The following is an 18874-nucleotide window of genomic DNA, read 5'->3' as shown; positions in this document are numbered from 1 at the left end:
TTGGTTGAAAAATGAGAGCGTGACAGTGCCGCCTCAACTTTCACGAAAAGCCGGATATGACGTCATCAAAGACATTTATCGAAAAAAAGGAGAAAAACGTTCGGGGATATCAATCCCAGGAACTCTCATGTAAAATTTCATAAAGATCGGCCCAGTAGTTTGGTCTGAATCGCTCTACACGCACGCACGCACGCACGCACGCACGCACGCACGCACACACACACACACACACACATACACCACGACCCTCGTTTCGATTCCCCCTCGATGTTAAAATATTTAGTCAAAACTTGACTAAATATAAAAAGAAAGAAACAGACATATGGACAACCAAACAACAATCAAGCTATATTTTTGAAACTTTGCTTTATTTCTGTTTATATACATGCTCACTAACAACCCCTGTCTGAAAAAAACTCGTCCCCAGCAAAAACAGTTCAAATAAAATGCAGTCCCAGATGAACATATTTCTTTTCTCGCTTTATCCAGATTAAGGAGGCTGCATGTATACCATCACTTATGTATTGCCAAGAGTCGTGATTTTAACGAAAAACATTAACAGACAAACATCAAGCAAACATTATTTAAAAGACTTCGCTCCATCTTTGAAAGTTTGCGAGTCACAACTCTGAACATGCATCTGTTTGTATGTATGCACACAACCACTGTCTAAAATTAGTCCCAGCAATTACCGCCATTAAGATTTGTTTCAATGAAAATGCACTTCCCAAATGGACATATTTCTTTAATTGCTTTATGATTCTAATAACAAGAGCCATAATTTTAACGAGAAACTACTGTATTCATGACGCTAATTTGGTGGGCGTGGTAGTTGTTTCTTTTTGTTTCTTTTTTCTCTGTGCCTTTTTTCTTTGTGACTTTTTTTGTTAAGAAATACATCCGCCGATGATCAATGCTTGTTTTTGCAAGGTGTTACGCGCTCACAAAACAACCATTTTCTCTGACGCACGAAGTCAATTGTCTGCTATCCCCCACTAACGCCACAGGACTCGAGAAAGAGAATCAACATTTTCTTGCCAGCACACATGTCAGAGAAGAAAAGAGTCTTCAGAAATTTCAGTCTACGAGGGAAACCAGCACGTGGAATAACGCTGGGGCACAAGTGGTGGCATAGCGTTTTTATTGGAACAAAGTCGTTCCTAATCAAACTTAAATTATCCAAGCACTTGAACTTTCTTGGGCCTCGAGGCGTCGAAGATAAAATGGGTTGATGAGGAAGTCGTCGTTTCTGCGTTAAAAACCCAAGTAAATTAAAATCGGGAATTAAAATCAAACTCCAAAAACATTCTGACGGCGCTTGCAATAAAAACTTCATAAAATCAAAATTCAAAAGTCTTTCCAGAAAGAGCGCTTTTGTTTCTCGCGATGTCGAGTTGCTTTTTGTAGCAGACCTGCACTGGGGGGAAGTCTGTGCAGTGTTTTATGACATCGCTCGTGCGCCCTGTACGCTGCAGACTTGCTTTGGAACTCGTCCGGCGTGAAGAGCCTGCAAAACCACGATCAGCAATTAATCCTCAATTTGGCTCCTTTGTTTTGCTTTCCGTCTTAGCACTTTCTTACGACCAGGGCCAAAGACCACTTGAAAACGGTCGCCTCCGTTTGAAAAGACAGCATGGCTGGATGCTGCAACCCCCCTGCTGCGGACGATGGCTTGAAACGCCGACTGTTTTGCAGAAAACAAGGACACAGAGGGAGAAAAAATTCCAAGCCGGGGAGTGTTCTCCTTTTGGACAAGTGCTTTGAAAAGCTCCGACGAGAGAAGAGTGTTGGAGCCAGAGAGAGAGAAAGAGAGAGAAAACGCTGCTGCCGTAGATGACAAAGTCTTGTTACCCGAGTGTATCAAAAAAAACTAATATTTCTCGAGTGTGTGGCTAAATGTTCTTGGCTGGTCGTGAAGGGCTCTCGGCTCCCAGGACTGACCCCACGTCCATTCCCAGAACCTATAGAACCAGAGCCCAGGCAATTAAGGCGCCCGCAAGAAGATGTCTGTAGACTTTCGCTCAAAGAGGAACTGTTTTAGTTCTTGACAGGGCAAGACCCTGGCCCGAGCGTTTTCGATTTCCCTGTCAAAGGAAACATGGCGGATAAAAAGGGGAGGAGAAAATCCATCAGTGATGCTTTGACTTTCTGGCTTTTGAACCCCAAACACGCGATGTCTCAGATGCAGGGAAGCGGAGGCATAATGGATCAAACAAATCTTCGTTTTTTTACGAAGGAAAAAGCTTTCTGCTCCACTAGCAGACTTGTGTATAATATAATGGAGTCTTCAATTGCAGTTCACAGACTACAGAGGAGAAGACTAACTTTTAGATACAAGCAAAAGAGAAAAGGACCAAATGAATCGAAAAAGAACAGGAGACTGAAAAAAGAAGGGAAAAATAAACTAAGTAATGAGTAAAAGAAACGTTCTTTTTGTTTAAATAACAGCACCAAAGAAATATATCTTGACATGGATAAAAGGAATAAACGTTCTTTCAAGCATTACACTAGCACCAATGAAGAAACCTATGCTCTATAGCGTGGCTTTTAAAGTCAAGTAGTCTAACATATTAGTAGAGACATCAGACTGCGTTTAAATTCTGTTCAATTATGTGATCAGTTAGACACTCGCACTATAAGTGATTAACAAAAGTTGTATGCATCTCTTCCGCTATTCTTCGTAAACTTTTACCCTAAACCTCTTAGCTTGTTCCGACAAAGAATGTATCCTTAACGTATCGTCTGATGTTTTACTTTTTCCTCTCACGATTACTGCGTTTGGTGTAACTTTATTGTAAGCCAATGTCACCTGAACTATTGAAACCAACGAAACAGCAACGTGGGGGCACGAGTTATATGACAGATCATTTGATTAAATCTCTTGGAAGTTGCTTTTCCCAGTATTGAGATATTTATTGACACAATAATGTAAAACTGCAAAACGACTTCAGAAAAAACAAGTCGCGTAAGGCGAAAATACAATATTTAGTCAAGTAGCTGTCGAACTCACAGAATGAAACTGAACGCAATGCCATTTTTCAGTAAGACCGTATACTCGCAGCATCGTCAGTCCACCGCTCATGGCAAAGGCAGTGAAATTGACAAGAAGAGCGGGGTAGCAGTTGCGCTAAGAAGGATAGCACGCTTTTCTGTACCTCTCTTTGTTTTAACTTTCTGAGCGTGTTTTTAATCCAAACATATCATATCTATATGTTTTTGGAATCAGGAACCGACAAGGAATAAGATGAAAGTGTTTTTAAATTGATTTGGACAATTTAATTTTGATAATAATTTTTATATATTTAATTTTCAGAGCTTGTTTTTAATCCGAATATAACATATTGATATGTTTTTGGAATCAGCAAATGATGGAGAATAAGATAAACGTAAATTTGGATCGTTTTATAAATTTTTATTTTTTTTTACAATTTTCAGATTTTTAATGACCAAAGTCATTAATTAATTTTTAAGCCACCAAGCTGAAATGCAATACCGAAGTCCGGGCTTCGTCGAAGATTACTTGACCAAAATTTCAACCAATTTGGTTGAAAAATGAGGGCGTGACAGTGCCGCCTCAACTTTCACGAAAAGCCGGATATGACGTCATCAAAGACATTTATCAAAAAAATGAAAAAAACGTTCGGGGATTTCATACCCAGGAACTCTCATGTGAAATTTCATAAAGATCGGTCCAGTAGTTTAGTCTGAATCGCTCTACACACACACACACAGACACACACACGCACACACACCACGACCATCGTTTCGATTCCCCCTCGATGTTAAAATATTTAGTCAAAACTTGACTAAATATCAGTAAAAACAGACGCAAAAGCAGAGTGGTTCCGACGTCAATATTCTATGGCAATCCGAATGGTGCAAAAGTCCCTTTTAGCTCTTGATGTCTAAATAACACATTATTTAGCTAAATAACGCGTTATTTAGCTAAACAATGCTTTATTTAGCTATATCATGCATTATTTAGCTAAATAATGCATTGTTTAAATTAAACAATGCATTATTTACAGATACAGAAAAAAGAGAGCCCAGAGCACTAAATAATGCATTGTTTAGCATAAATAAGAGATTGTGTTTGTAAATAACTCATTATTTATAAATAATTACGCGTTTTCTCTAAACAATATATTATATGTAAATAAAGTGTTATTTAAATAAAAAAAAAAATTATTTAGATAAATAAAATATTATTTATCTAAATAAAATATTATTTAGATAAATAAAATATTATATGTAAATAAAATATTATTTAGATAAATAAAATATTATTTATCTAAATAAAATATTATTTAGATAAATAATTTATTATTTAGATAAATAATTTATTATTTAGATAAATAATTTATTATTTAGATAAATAATTTATTATTTACTGTTTTTGCCTTGAAATAGTATTATTACACTAAATAATGCTTTATATAGCTATATAATAGGTTTCCGCTATATAATTCATGATTTGGTAAATAATACATTATATACCGTAAATAAAATATTATATACCGTAAACAATTCATTGTTTAGCGCATCGCGAAGCCGTTTTTTCTCTTGTTGTTTTTTTCCACGTGTTTCCGTGGATCCACGAGAGCTCTGTTGATTCTCAAACTGACCAATCAGACAACTAGCATCTGTACACTAATTAAAGTCCCATTGTTGAGTGTGACGAAAACTCGTGGTGACGATTTTAAAACATGTTGGGTCACGCATGGTCCAATCTTACATGGTCCAATCTTACATGGTCCAACCTTACATGGTCCAACCTTACATGGTCCAACCTTACATGGTCCAACCTTACATGGTCCAATCTTACATGGTCCAATCTTACATGGTCCAACCTTACATGGTTCAACCTTACATGGTCCAATCTTGCATGGTCCAATCTTGCATGGTCCAATCTTACATGGTCCAATCTTACATGGTCCAACCTTACATGGTCCAACCTTACATGGTCCAACCTTACATGGTCCAATCTTACATGGTCCAACCTTACATGGTCCAACCTTACATGGTCCAATCTTACATGGTCCAATCTTGCATGGTCCAATCTTGCATGGTCCAACCTTACATGGTCCAATCTTACATGGTCCAACCTTACATGGTCCAACCTTACATGGTCCAATCTTACATGGTCCAATCTTACATGGTCCAACCTTACATGGTTCAACCTTACATGGTCCAATCTTACATGGTCCAATCTTGCATGGTCCAATCTTACATGGTCCAACCTTGCATGGTCCAACCTTACATGGTCCAATCTTACATGGTCCAACCTTACATGGTCCAACCTTACATGGTCCAATCTTGCATGGTCCAATCTTGCATGGTCCAATCTTACATGGTCCAACCTTGCATGGTCCAACCTTGCATGGTCCAATCTTACATGGTCCAATCTTACATGGTCCAACCTTACATGGTCCAATCTTACATGGTCCAATCTTGCATGGTCCAATCTTGCATGGTCCAACCTTACATGGTCCAACCTTGCATGGTCCAACCTTACATGGTCCAACCTTACATGGTCCAATCTTACATGGTCCAACCTTACATGGTCCAATCTTACATGGTCCAATCTTACATGGTCCAATCTTACATGGTCCAACCTTACATGGTTCAACCTTACATGGTCCAATCTTACATGGTCCAATCTTGCATGGTCCAATCTTACATGGTCCAACCTTGCATGGTCCAACCTTGCATGGTCCAATCTTACATGGTCCAACCTTACATGGTCCAACCTTACATGGTCCAATCTTACATGGTCCAACCTTACATGGTCCAACCTTACATGGTCCAATCTTACATGGTCCAATCTTGCATGGTCCAATCTTGCATGGTCCAACCTTGCATGGTCCAATCTTACATGGTCCAACCTTACATGGTCCAACCTTACATGGTCCAATCTTACATGGTCCAACCTTACATGGTCCAACCTTGCATGGTCCAATCTTACATGGTCCAATAATATATATGGACCATGTAAGATTGGACCATGTAAGGTTGGACCATGTAAGATTGGACCATGTAAGGTTGGACCATGCACGATTGGACCATGTAAGGTTGGACCATGTAAGATTGGACCATGCAAGGTTGGACCATGTAAGGTTGGACCATGTAAGATTGGACCATGCAGGGTTGGACCATGCAAGGTTGGACCATGTAAGATTGGACCATGCAAGATTGGACCATGTAAGATTGGACCATGTAAGGTTGAACCATGTAAGGTTGGACCATGTAAGATTGGACCATGTAAGATTGGACCATGTAAGGTTGGACCATGTAAGGTTGGACCATGTAAGATTGGACCATGTAAGGTTGGACCATGTAAGGTTGGACCATGTAAGGTTGGACCATGCAAGGTTGGACCATGTAAGATTGGACCATGTAAGGTTGGACCATGTAAGGTTGGACCATGCAAGGTTGGACCATGTAAGATTGGACCATGCAAGATTGGACCATGCAAGATTGGACCATGTAAGATTGGACCATGTAAGGTTGGACCATGTAAGGTTGGACCATGTAAGATTGGACCATGTAAGGTTGGACCATGTAAGGTTGGACCATGTAAGATTGGACCATGTAAGATTGGACCATGCAAGGTTGGACCATGTAAGGTTGGACCATGTAAGATTGGACCATGTAAGGTTGGACCATGTAAGGTTGGACCATGTAAGGTTGGACCATGTAAGATTGGACCATGCAAGGTTGGACCATGCAAGGTTGGACCATGTAAGATTGGACCATGCAAGATTGGACCATGTAAGATTGGACCATGTAAGGTTGGACCATGTAAGGTTGGACCATGTAAGATTGGACCATGCAAGGTTGGACCATGCAAGATTGGACCATGCAAGATTGGACCATGTAAGATTGGACCATGTAAGGTTGGACCATGTAAGGTTGGACCATGTAAGGTTGGACCATGTAAGGTTGGACCATGTAAGATTGGACCATGCAAGGTTGGACCATGCAAGGTTGGACCATGTAAGATTGGACCATGCAAGATTGGACCATGTAAGATTGGACCATGTAAGGTTGAACCATGTAAGATTGGACCATGTAAGATTGGACCATGTAAGATTGGACCATGTAAGGTTGGACCATGTAAGGTTGGACCATGTAAGATTGGACCATGTAAAGTTGGACCATGCAAGATTGGACCATGCAAGATTGGACCATGTAAGGTTGGACCATGTAAGGTTGGACCATGTAAGATTGGACCATGTAAGGTTGGACCATGTAAGGTTGGACCATGTAAGGTTGGACCATGTAAGGTTGGACCATGTAAGGTTGGACCATGTAAGGTTGGACCATGTAAGATTGGACCATGCAAGATTGGACCATGTAAGGTTGGACCATGTAAGGTTGGACCATGTAAGGTTGGACCATGTAAGATTGGACCATGTAAGATTGGACCATGCAAGGTTGGACCATGCAAGGTTGGACCATGTAAGATTGGACCATGCAAGATTGGACCATGTAAGATTGGACCATGTAAGGTTGAACCATGTAAGGTTGGACCATGTAAGATGGGACCATGTAAGATTGGACCATGTAAGGTTGGACCATGTAAGGTTGGACCATGTAAGATTGGACCATGTAAGATTGGACCATGCGTGACCCAACATGTTTTAAAATCGTCACCACGAGTTTTCGTCACACTCAACAATGGGACTTTAATTAGTGTACAGATGCTAGTTGTCTGATTGGTCAGTTTGAGAATCAACAGAGCTCTCGTGGATCCACGGAAACACGTGGAAAAAAACAACAAGAGAAAAAACGGCTTCGCGATGCGCTAAACAATGAATTGTTTACGGTATATAATATTTTATTTACGGTATATAATGTATTATTTACCAAATCATGAATTATATAGCGGAAACCTATTATATAGCTATATAAAGCATTATTTAGTGTAATAATACTATTTCAAGGCAAAAACAGTAAATAATAAATTATTTATCTAAATAATAAATTATTTATCTAAATAATAAATTATTTATCTAAATAATAAATTATTTATCTAAATAATATTTTATTTAGATAAATAATATTTTATTTAGATAAATAATATTTTATTTACATATAATATTTTATTTATCTAAATAATATTTTATTTAGATAAATAATATTTTATTTATCTAAATAATATTTTTTTTATTTAAATAACACTTTATTTACATATAATATATTGTTTAGAGAAAACGCGTAATTATTTATAAATAATGAGTTATTTACAAACACAATCTCTTATTTATGCTAAACAATGCATTATTTAGTGCTCTGGGCTCTCTTTTTTCTGTATCTGTAAATAATGCATTGTTTAATTTAAACAATGCATTATTTAGCTAAATAATGCATGATATAGCTAAATAAAGCATTGTTTAGCTAAATAACGCGTTATTTAGCTAAATAATGTGTTATTTAGACATCAAGAGCTAAAAGGGACTTTTGCACCATTCGGATTGCCATAATATTCCGGGTGAAAGGTTCGAGGTTTGAACTGAATCCCGGCCGCGCCTGGTAGAAGAAGGGTGGAGATTTCTCCGAACTCCCAGGTCATCTTATGCGCAGACCTACTAAAGTGCCTTATCGACCTTCGTGAGTACGCAGGGAAAGATCCGGCGATACATCTTAGAATAATTCAATGGGTTATAAAAAAAAAATTAACGAAAATACCCAGCACGCATCCACCAAAAAGGATTATGGCTGCCCGTACAGATGGCAGGAAATACACGTAAAACCACTCGAGTGTGTGTGGCAAGCACATGAACGCCGCAGAAGAAGAAGAGGAAGACTTCTGCGAAAACATCCCATTCTGAACAGGAAACCATCACGCTGTTGATGCTTGGGACATATCCAAGTGGAAGAATGCTCCTACTCCATGCGAATTAACAGGTACTAACAAGTCGCGTAATGCAAAATTACTACATTTAGTCAAGCTGTGGAACTCAGAATGAAACTGAACGTAGTCCGCCGCTAGTGCAAAAGGCAGTGAAAATGACGAGCCTGTTTGGCGCGGCAGCGGTTGCGCTGTGCTTCATAGCACGCTTTACTTTACCTCTCTTCGTTTTAACTTTCTGAGCGTGTTTTTAATCCAAACATATCATATCTATATGTTTTTGGAATCAGGAACCGACAAGGATTAAGATGAAATAGTTTTTGAAACAATTTTGGAAATTTAATTTTGATCATGATTTTTAATTTTTTTAATTTTCAGAGCTTGTTTTTAATCCAAATTAACATATTTATATACGCACCAACATCGAACGCAGAAGAAGAAGAAGAACATATTTATATGTTTTTGGAATCAGAAAATGATGAAGAATAAGATGAACGTAAATTTGAATCGTTTTATAATTTTTTTTTTATTTTACAATTTTCAGATTTTTAATGACCAAAGTCATTAATTAATTTTTAAGCCACCAAGCTGAAATGCTATACCGAAGTCCGGCCTTCGTCGAAGATTGCTTGGCCAAAATTTCAATCAATTTGATTGAAAAATGAGGGTGTGACAGTGCCGCCTCAACTTTTACAAAAAGCCGGATATGACGTCATCAAAGACATTTATCGCAAAAAAGAAAAAAACGTCCGGGGATATCATTCCCAGGAACTCTCATGTCAAATTTCATAAAGATCGGTCCAGTAGTTTAGTCTGAATCGCTCTGCACACATACACACACACACACACACACACACACACACACACACACACATACACCACGACCCTCGTCTCGATTCCCCCTCTATGTTAAAACATTTAGTCAAAACTTGACTAAATGTAAAAAGAGATGTGGTGATGTACATGCTTCTTTATGCGGGAAGAAGGTGTCCAAAACATTTGCAATTGAAAGAAGTTATTTTGGATAATCATCTTTGATTAACTAAAGAGTACTTAAAAACTCTTCAGCAATGTCAAAAATACATGAATTGTAAAAGACGGTGGGGACAAGAAAGACAAAGGTCTATATTTCAGCGTCTACAATCCGATGAGATTTTTTTTTCAAATGTGTTTTTTTCCAAAAAATACAAGCTTTCAGAGAAACTGAGTAAAATATACCAAATGTAACTCAAAAATATATCATTTGAATGACTAGAAAAAAACAATCACAAAATAATAAGACAAAAGTTCATGTTTTAGCGTCTACAGTAAGATGAATTGATAGCAAGGATCCACCATAAAGACCATCCCCTCCTCATCGTGGTATGGTGGTGAAACAGAACCAAGCTATGCCGTCGGAAGAAAATCGCTGAAATTTCACTGTCCCTAAAACGTGGGGGTGTTTTTCATTGTGAGAAGTATACCGGTAGGGTTCTCCCATGGCGGACGGGTTGATTGCTGGCTAACGGGGCTCTGGTGAAGACGGGGATGTGCTGGACAGTACCGGTGTGACGGCACAGAGGCCCAAGGACACAAGCGGTCATCTCAGCAACCTCCAAACGGGTAGACTGGACTCGACAACCATGGTAGGTAACCAGTCTAGGAGAAGGAAAACTCCGAAATAGAACCACGGGCAGACCAAGCTCAACAGCCCAGGAAGGCAATTGGTCTAGGGGAGGGACCCCTGATCAACGTCCATGGCCGAAGCCGGAGATGCGGGACCCCCTGGGTGCCAAAAAGCGCTGCATCACGCAAATCACAAAATGATGGAGACAAACCAATTGATCAAACGGCGATTGGCATCTCCATCTAGTGAACGACGAAGAAGAAGAAGAAGAATAGCAAGGATCATGTGATTTTTCAGTAATGGTCATGCTTTAAGGGAAACTCCAGAAGAAAAAACAAAACAAAATCCAAAGTGTTGTGGAAAATATTATCAACCGAAAGGGTGAAAAACGAACGTCGATATTTGCGTCAAAAGACGTGCTTTGGGAGGAAGATCGTTCGGGGAAAACAGAAAATGCGTTGAGACAAATAGATCTTCTGAAAGAAAAAAAAAGTAGTACAAAAGTCGATATTTCAGCGTCTACAATCAGATAAGTTGATTTCACGGGTCAAACAAATCACCCATCACGGCAACACCTCTCGTCTCTTCATTACGGCGATTATCCCTCCAATCGGTTTGCACTTGCGCATCATTTGCCTGAACTCCAGGCCAATTTAGTTTCTAGTATTTTCTCGCTCTACACCCTTCTCCCTCCCATTGTTGCCCGGCGTTTTAAGTGCGACTTGAAAACCTCAGAGGCCAAATAATACATCAAAGATTTCAAGCCAGACGGTCAATCAATAAGACATTTTGTCGCTAGTGCAGCTGAAGGACAGGCCGTTGTTTTACCACGCGTTTCAAACAAACCTGTTAAGAATTGCTCGAAGGCTCGGCTCATGTGGTCGCTTCGTTTTTCCAAACTTCCCTCCATCAATCGCCAGAGCGGTTTATTCAGCGGTCTGTCTTTTCCATAGGCGTCCGGTGTGTCTGTGGTTGTGCGAAAGACAAGAGGCTGTAACTTGTTTTTCTCCACCTGAGCTCCATGCCTTGGAGACAGGTCTGCGGTGACTTTCTTTCTTCAGAGACGTGATACAGTGGAACCCACCCTTTAAGGCTGTCCTGATTTAAGTCCTCCCCTCTTTTCAGACCTTACCTTTTACTCTTTCTGTTCATAACGTCTGGGGTGTGCACGTTAAAGATCCCACGATTGACAAAAGGGTCTTTCCTGGCAAAATTGTATAGGCATAGATAAAAAATGTCCACCAAAATACCCGTGTGACTTGGAATAATAGGCCGTGAAAAGTAGGATATGCGCCGAAATGGCTGCGATCTGCTGGTCGATGTGAATGCGTGATGTATTGTGTAAAAAAGTCCATCTCACACGGCATAAACAGATCCCTGCGCCTTGAGTCCGAGTCTGAAGATACGCGCGCAATATAAGACTTCATAATAATAATAAATAATAATAATAAATTAACTTCCATTTTAAGACTCCCTTCTTTTTGAGACTTGATTTTCACACCTGTTTTTGGTCTTGAAACGGAGGTTCCATTGTAGCTTAGCTTCCTTGTTTGTTTTTGCATGTCGAGCTTCAAAACATAGCTTGCTGGGGAAGGAAGTGAGGGATATTTTTCCTTGTGATTTGCTTCTCTCCGGTGGTATTTTTGCGATCAAGGCCATGATACAAACCACTGTTTTGCTGCGGTTTATTCAGATATCATTTCTGTTTCTTGTTTGAATTCTTCTGTGTTTCTTTCGGTCATGGGGACACTTTATTTGCTGATATCCTTTGAGGCGATTTCTGTTTGTTTTCTTTTTGTTTTCTGCGACTTCGTTTTACTGAAATAACAGATGCAGTCTGTCTACCGTTAGTTCAGACGCTGTTACTTTTAACATGCACAAACCTGTCTTTGCTGCATTGGGTGCCCACTCTGTTTTTGCACCGAAAAAGAGCATCATTGACATACTTGGCATGAAGTCATCCCTCATTAGCCAAAACACCTGCTATCACTGCTCTCTTAAAAATATGAAAACTGAAATAAACAATACCACAACAGCCTTTTGACTCTGACAATATCCTTAACAGATGTCGCATTAAACGCATACTGAGCTCATCTTTTTTTATTTGACCCATTATTATGTGTCTGTCTGTTCATTAAAGACGGGTCGGTGCACGTGTAATTGTTTCACACAAAAATAAACGTCTCCATAACTATAATCTTTTTTTGTTTTTTGATTCAAACACAATGCCGGGGAAAACCTCAAGCATGCCCGTGAAAAATAAAATTAAATAACACGAAATAAAGTTAACAAGTCGCGTAAGGCGAAAATACAACATTTAGTCAAGTAGCTGTCGAACTCACAGAATGAAACTGAACGCAATGCAACGCAGCAATACTCGTAGCATCGTCAGTCCACCGGCTCATGGCAAAGGCAGTGAAATTGACAAGAAGAGCGGGGTAGTAGTTGCGCTGAGAAGGATAGCACGCTTTTCTGTACCTCTCTTTGTTTTAACTTTCTGAGCGTGTTTTTAATCCAAACATATCATATCTATATGTTTTTGGAATCAGGAACCGACAAGGAATAAGATGAAAGTGTTTTTAAATTGATTTGGAAAATTTAATTTTGATCATATTTTTTATATTTTTAATTTTCAGAGCTTGTTTTTAATCCAAATATAACATATTTATATGTTTTTGGAATCAGAAAATGATGGAGAATAAGATGAACGTAAATTTGGATCGTTTTATAAAAATGTTTTTTTTTACAATTTTCAGATTTTTAATGACCAAAGTCATTAATTAATTTTTAAGCCACCAAGCTGAAATGCAATACCGAAGTCCGCGCTTCGTCGGAGATTACTTGACCAAAATTTCAACCAATTTGGTTGAAAAATGAGAGCGTGACAGTGCCGCCTCAACTTTCACGAAAAGCCTGATATGACGTCATCAAAGACATTTATCAAAAAAATGAAAAAAACGTCTGAGGATATCATACCCAGGAACTCTCATGTCAAATTTCATAAAGATCGGTCCAGTAGTTTAGTCTGAATCGCTCTACACACACACACAGACAGACAGACAGACAGACAGACACACACACACACACACACACACACACACACACATACACCACGACCCTCGTCTCGATTCCCCCCTCTACGTTAAAACATGACTAAATGTAAAAACATGATTATTATTCTGTCTTCAGATGTCTGCAATGGAGAATGTGGCAGTAACCACCCCCACAGTAAGATTTACGATCGCAAGGAGGTGGGCTTCGAAATCACAGAACAATAGACTGCCAGTCACCATTCACGCTCATTTTTACCTTTGAAATTATCCTTCGCAATTGATACACAGAAGGATGTCTGACTTGTATTGATATGCTATTACAACTCCGATGATGGAGAGTTTACATGAAGAAGACTGTGAATTAAAACAAATGACAAAGTTTTCACATTTTTGAGTTTATTTTGTGATCTTTACAATGAACTTCCATTCATCAGTATTTACCATACTTGCTAAATTTGCACATGTGCATGTTCATGTATTACACTGAAACACATGTACTCTCTCTCTCTCTCTCTCTTTCTCTCTCTCTCTCTCTTTCTCTCTCTCTCTCTCTCATAGTAAAACAGTCAATTGGAGAACACAAAAAAATATCTGGTGAACACTTCTTTACATGTAAACATAATGCAAGCACCAGCACACACATGCACCCACAAAACGACGCACACACTCTCTCCCTCTCTCTCCTTGCTAATTCTGACATCCAGCTCAAACATGATGTACGTTTATAAGTACATCTGTTGTCAGTTAGAGGGAATCATCAGTCCTGAAAGTTTCTTGCATGCCAACCTGAAAAATGACAAAAGTATCATTCCTCTTGCAGTTTGCATACATTTACACAAATGAGCTATACAAAATATAAAAAATATTTTAAAAAAACACTATATATGCTCAATAGCTATACAATTGTTGTTTGTACAAAAGAAATCTCAAGTCTGTCTCTCGTGTTAAAGTCCCACTCTGCCTCCCGTAAACCATCAGTTTTTGGCCACAAACACAGTCAGGCATTTACACACAGTACAAACACCCTTTCGTTTAACCTTCACCTTGCTTCCTTGGTCGTGGATGACCCAGGGCCTCACAAAAGTGTCTGTATATATATCTAAAACTATTGGGAGTTTTTGATTGAGACTTCATGTAATCCTCAAACACCACAGAACCTTCCTATCACCAAATTGTTAAAGGATTATCTTTGTAAACAAACAAATAAGCAATGACGTAATTTAAACTACACAGTCTGGATATTGTGGGTCGTAGACGACCCATATATAATAGAAAAAAAGAAGGCATTTTACGGTGTTCATCCCTATTCGGATGGCGTGGGTCGTACCGTGGGTCGTGTACGACCCATACTCTGCAAAGAGGCGGTAAAGAGTTTATCCCTCTTAGGATGGCGTGGGTCGTGTACCATACTTTTTAATAATAATAATAATAATGGACATTTATTAATCGCCCCTTCTCACAAGAGCTCACGGCGATTTACATATTAATTTCTGCCGTGTGAGATGGAATTTTTTACACAATACATCACGCATTCACATCGGCCAGTAAATCTCAAGCCATTACGGCGAATATTTACTTTTTACGGCCTGTTATTCCAAGTCACACGGGTATTTGGTGGACAATTTTTATCTATGCCTATACAATTTTGCCAGGAAAGACCCTTTTGTCAATCGTGGGATCTTTAACGTGCACACCCCAATGTAGTGTACACGAAGGGACCTCGGTTTTTCGTCTCATCCGAAAGACTAGCACTTGAACCCACCACCTAGGTTAGGAAAGGGGGGAGAAAATAGCGGCCTGACCCAGGGTCGAACACGCAACCTCTCGATTCCGAGCGCAAGTGCGTTACCACTCGGCCACCCAGTCCCATTTTTACGTTGAATCCTTCTTTAGAAAGTATGGGTCGTACACGACCCATATCATCCGGACTGTGTAGTCTAAAGGGTGATCCGGTGAAGGTTAAACACTTACCTCTAGAGAACACCCTAGGTGCGCTCCATAGAAAGCGAACATTTTTCACAGAATTTATTTTGCGCGGACAGACGGGTATGGATCAAAGGCCTCGTTATGGCATAGACCTAACTTTTAAAATCTAAATGATAAATTGACAGCTTGTGAATGTGAGACAAACATTTTTAAGACACAAAAGAACTCTTTTATCATTAACACAAAGTCAGTACAGATCAATGTTTTGAACGTTATAAAGAAGGGAGCCCGGATGTATGTCAACCGAAGTGGGTGAATGAGTTGACTGGTGCGTATAAGATGCAGCTCTTTTCATTTGATGACAGGGAAGTGGGCTACCAAAAACAATACAGCTTTGCCATTTTTTCAATGCTGGTCTACTGAGATTTCAAACATTTTATACTGTTTGTTGCTGTGCCCGTGTAGATAAGAGTATTGCTCGCATACAAACATACTACCGCCATAGGGATAGTATCACATCAAATGAGCTGCATTTTACCATTGCCTAAGCAAACCAAGTTTCTGCAAACCCCTACAGTTTCTTTGAAGATGCCGCCACTCGGTGTGTGTCACTATCACAGTATCAGTCATTTGTTGTTCTGTCGGTCCTTTTGATTCAGAGGTACACAATAACATGCTATAGCCTTGAAACCATAAACGACTCAATTGATCATGTATTAAAAAAATTAAAAGAAGTGGGTCACATGGGGCTTACTATTACATTACTAGACTTTATGCAGCATAAATGTTACCTTTCAAACGCAAACAGATTTCATTAAAAAAAAACCATGATGTGCTCTTCATCCTTTCTGCTCCTCAGGGTTCTCCACATGAAGACCCTCAATCTTCACGCGTGTGATGTTTCTCTCCTGTTTTCCATATCCAATGAGCGATAAGTATTTTTCATCTGAAAGAAATTCCAACGAAAAATGATTGACAAAAATTATCTCACTTTAACCTTCACCTGATCATGCTTTGGACTACAAAAATCTGAGAAAGTCAGGTCTAACCACAGGCGGAAGGTATCGTCCACTGGACTACTACTATCACAGAAAGAGTCTTTCTGTGATAGTAGTAGTCCAGTGGACGATACCTTCCGCCTGTGGTCTAACCAAATGGAAATACATTTACAGAAATTATTTAATGCATGACAAACAATCTGGGGAAAAGGAACTCATAAGGGGATAGGGGTAGGGTGCTCTTCAATTGGGTTTCACTACAACTACAGGTACACATTAATGCTTACACTACACTCAACAGACAATTTTAATCACCATGTGAAATATGTCCGTCTGGCAGTCTTCTTTTCTTTCCTGCTATATAGTATATTCCCCTAAAGTATGTGCAAAACCACTTGCATTCAAAAGCAAACATGCAAATGTACATCCTTTATATACTGCAGAGTGACATGCATAAATCAACTGAATTAACTTTGCAGACTTTCAAGCCATATCAACTCTGACTTTATCATACCCATACCATGCAAACACTTTCTGACAAAATGAAACGGTTCTACTTTGTTCCTCACAAGGTTTTCAGGATGACATTTTATATACACACACACACATTCAAAATAGCATGGTGGCAAAAATAAGGAATTAAGTAATGAAAGAATGAAAACTAGGAAGAATGAAAAAGGAAGGTTTTGGAAGTAAAAGGTACCACTTGAAAATAATCAAAACCAAAACAGATATTGTAAAAAGTCCAGAGTAAACAATGCCGTATAAGTCACCACAATCACACACACACACGAGGTAATGACCTAGTATGGAGGTCTCCCTTTTGCGTACTTCGGAGCGGTGTCACGTGATACGCAGAAATGGGTTGGAGGGCAAGAAGCTGAACGGCTACTAGTAGCGTCAGTGCGCCGCTCGATGATTCGGGAGTGTTTTAATTGAATAATGTCAAAATCAGGAACAAAAACGGTCGACCAGCCAAAAGAGAAGTACATTACATCATTGAGTGACGTTGCTAAAGTGCGATACTTGGAGAAATTGACCGAAGCTCTTTAGTTTCAGATTACATATAATTTCTGCTTCAGTGTGTGTGCATGAGTTTTCATTTTGTTATTATTCAAGAACTTGTAGTTCTATTTCTAACTTTGTATGTTTATGTGTGAAGCTCTTTAGTTTTAGATTACCTATTATTTCTGCTTCAGTGTGTGTGAGTTTTCATTTCATTGTTATTCGAGAAATGGTATTTCTAACTTTGTATGTTTATGTTTGAAGAAGCGATTCTTTTTTCCTTTTTGGGATCAAGTCTGGTGTCTGCTTTAGTGCTTACTTTGAAATTACCTTAGAACATTTATTGTGAACCTGTAAATGTGTAATGTGTGTGTGTGTGTTTTTTGTTCTTCTTTTTTATTTTTTCTATTTCGTTTTACTTTAGTGCTGCTGAAGACAGTAACTAAAATTTTCCCTGAATTCAGTGTTACGTGTTTTTTGTTTTTATTTTTTATATATATGTTCACAATGACAGTTCAGTTAAATAAAGCGTTGAACACATTATATGTATTTTAATTTTTACCAATCTGTCACTCTGTGAATGTGAAGCTGGTGTGAGTGTGATATTTAACACATTACTTTTGATTTGTACCTAATCTCTGCCTTTGTTAGCTCCAGTAGGTGTGTTTTCAACAGTTTTGTTCAATTTTGTGAAACGTTACTGTTTTGAGACAAACCAGACACATATTTTTCCGTTTAGGACAGCTGGGCTCAACATATTAACTTTGTTGACTAAACAAAGGAGCCATTACACAGATACACACTCATTCTGACAATCACTCACCAGATTCTTCACAATTAAGAAATGTCTCAGATAAGACACACGCAAGCTTTAAAAAAAAAGTCTTAAGAACAAAAACGTTACTGCAACAACAATGTATTTATTAGTTCTTACTAAAATCACATGCTTCAATAAAATAAAAAAAAGCATAAACTGTACAGACATGCTAACCAGCACTGATTAAGGCACACACTTGGAGTCAAAAAGCTATGGCATCAACATAAGCAGTGTTGAATCTGTTTCAAATTGCACACTTCAGTCAAAAAGCTATGGCATCAACATATGCAGTGTTGAATCTGTTTCAAATTGCACACTTCAGTCAAAAATCACATGTCTGACAATGAGTGAATTAGTGTTTCCAATCAATGAACGGTAACTGTTTACATATAAAAACTGACAAAAAAGTGAGAAAAAAAGAAAAGAACTGTACACACACACACTTGGCATCAGATCTCAAAATCAAATAAGGAATAGTGTTGAGTCTTGAAAATGCTTTGAATTATACACACTTGAGCCAGGAAGCAAAAAAAAGGAACTACACTCATGCCAGCCAGCACAAGTCATACATATACTGTACACAAGTCAAATCAATACTGTGTTTCAGGTTTGGCA

At 38.7% G+C, this 18874-nt stretch overlaps 2 protein-coding genes across 2 annotated transcripts in view; one reads left to right on the top strand and one right to left on the bottom strand.

Moving 5' to 3' along the window:
• The window catches only part of LOC138952024 (countin-3-like), a 34121-nt gene extending 20227 nt beyond the window's left edge, over positions 1-13894 (top strand). The window contains exon 7 of the mRNA XM_070323599.1: positions 13650-13894. Within this exon, the coding sequence (XP_070179700.1) occupies positions 13650-13738 (89 nt within the window). The 3' untranslated portion in view covers positions 13739-13894. The remainder of the gene's footprint in view (positions 1-13649) is intronic.
• LOC138952025 (transmembrane protein 179-like) overlaps positions 1-18874 on the bottom strand; it is a 180955-nt gene that overhangs the window by 119325 nt on the left and 42756 nt on the right. The window lies entirely within an intron of this gene.

This window comes from Littorina saxatilis, linkage group LG17 (assembly GCF_037325665.1).
Source record: "Littorina saxatilis isolate snail1 linkage group LG17, US_GU_Lsax_2.0, whole genome shotgun sequence".
Lineage (NCBI taxonomy): Eukaryota > Metazoa > Mollusca > Gastropoda > Littorinimorpha > Littorinidae > Littorina > Littorina saxatilis.
Note: the sequence above shows the minus strand (reverse complement) of the source record. Positions and strands in the feature narration are given on the sequence as shown.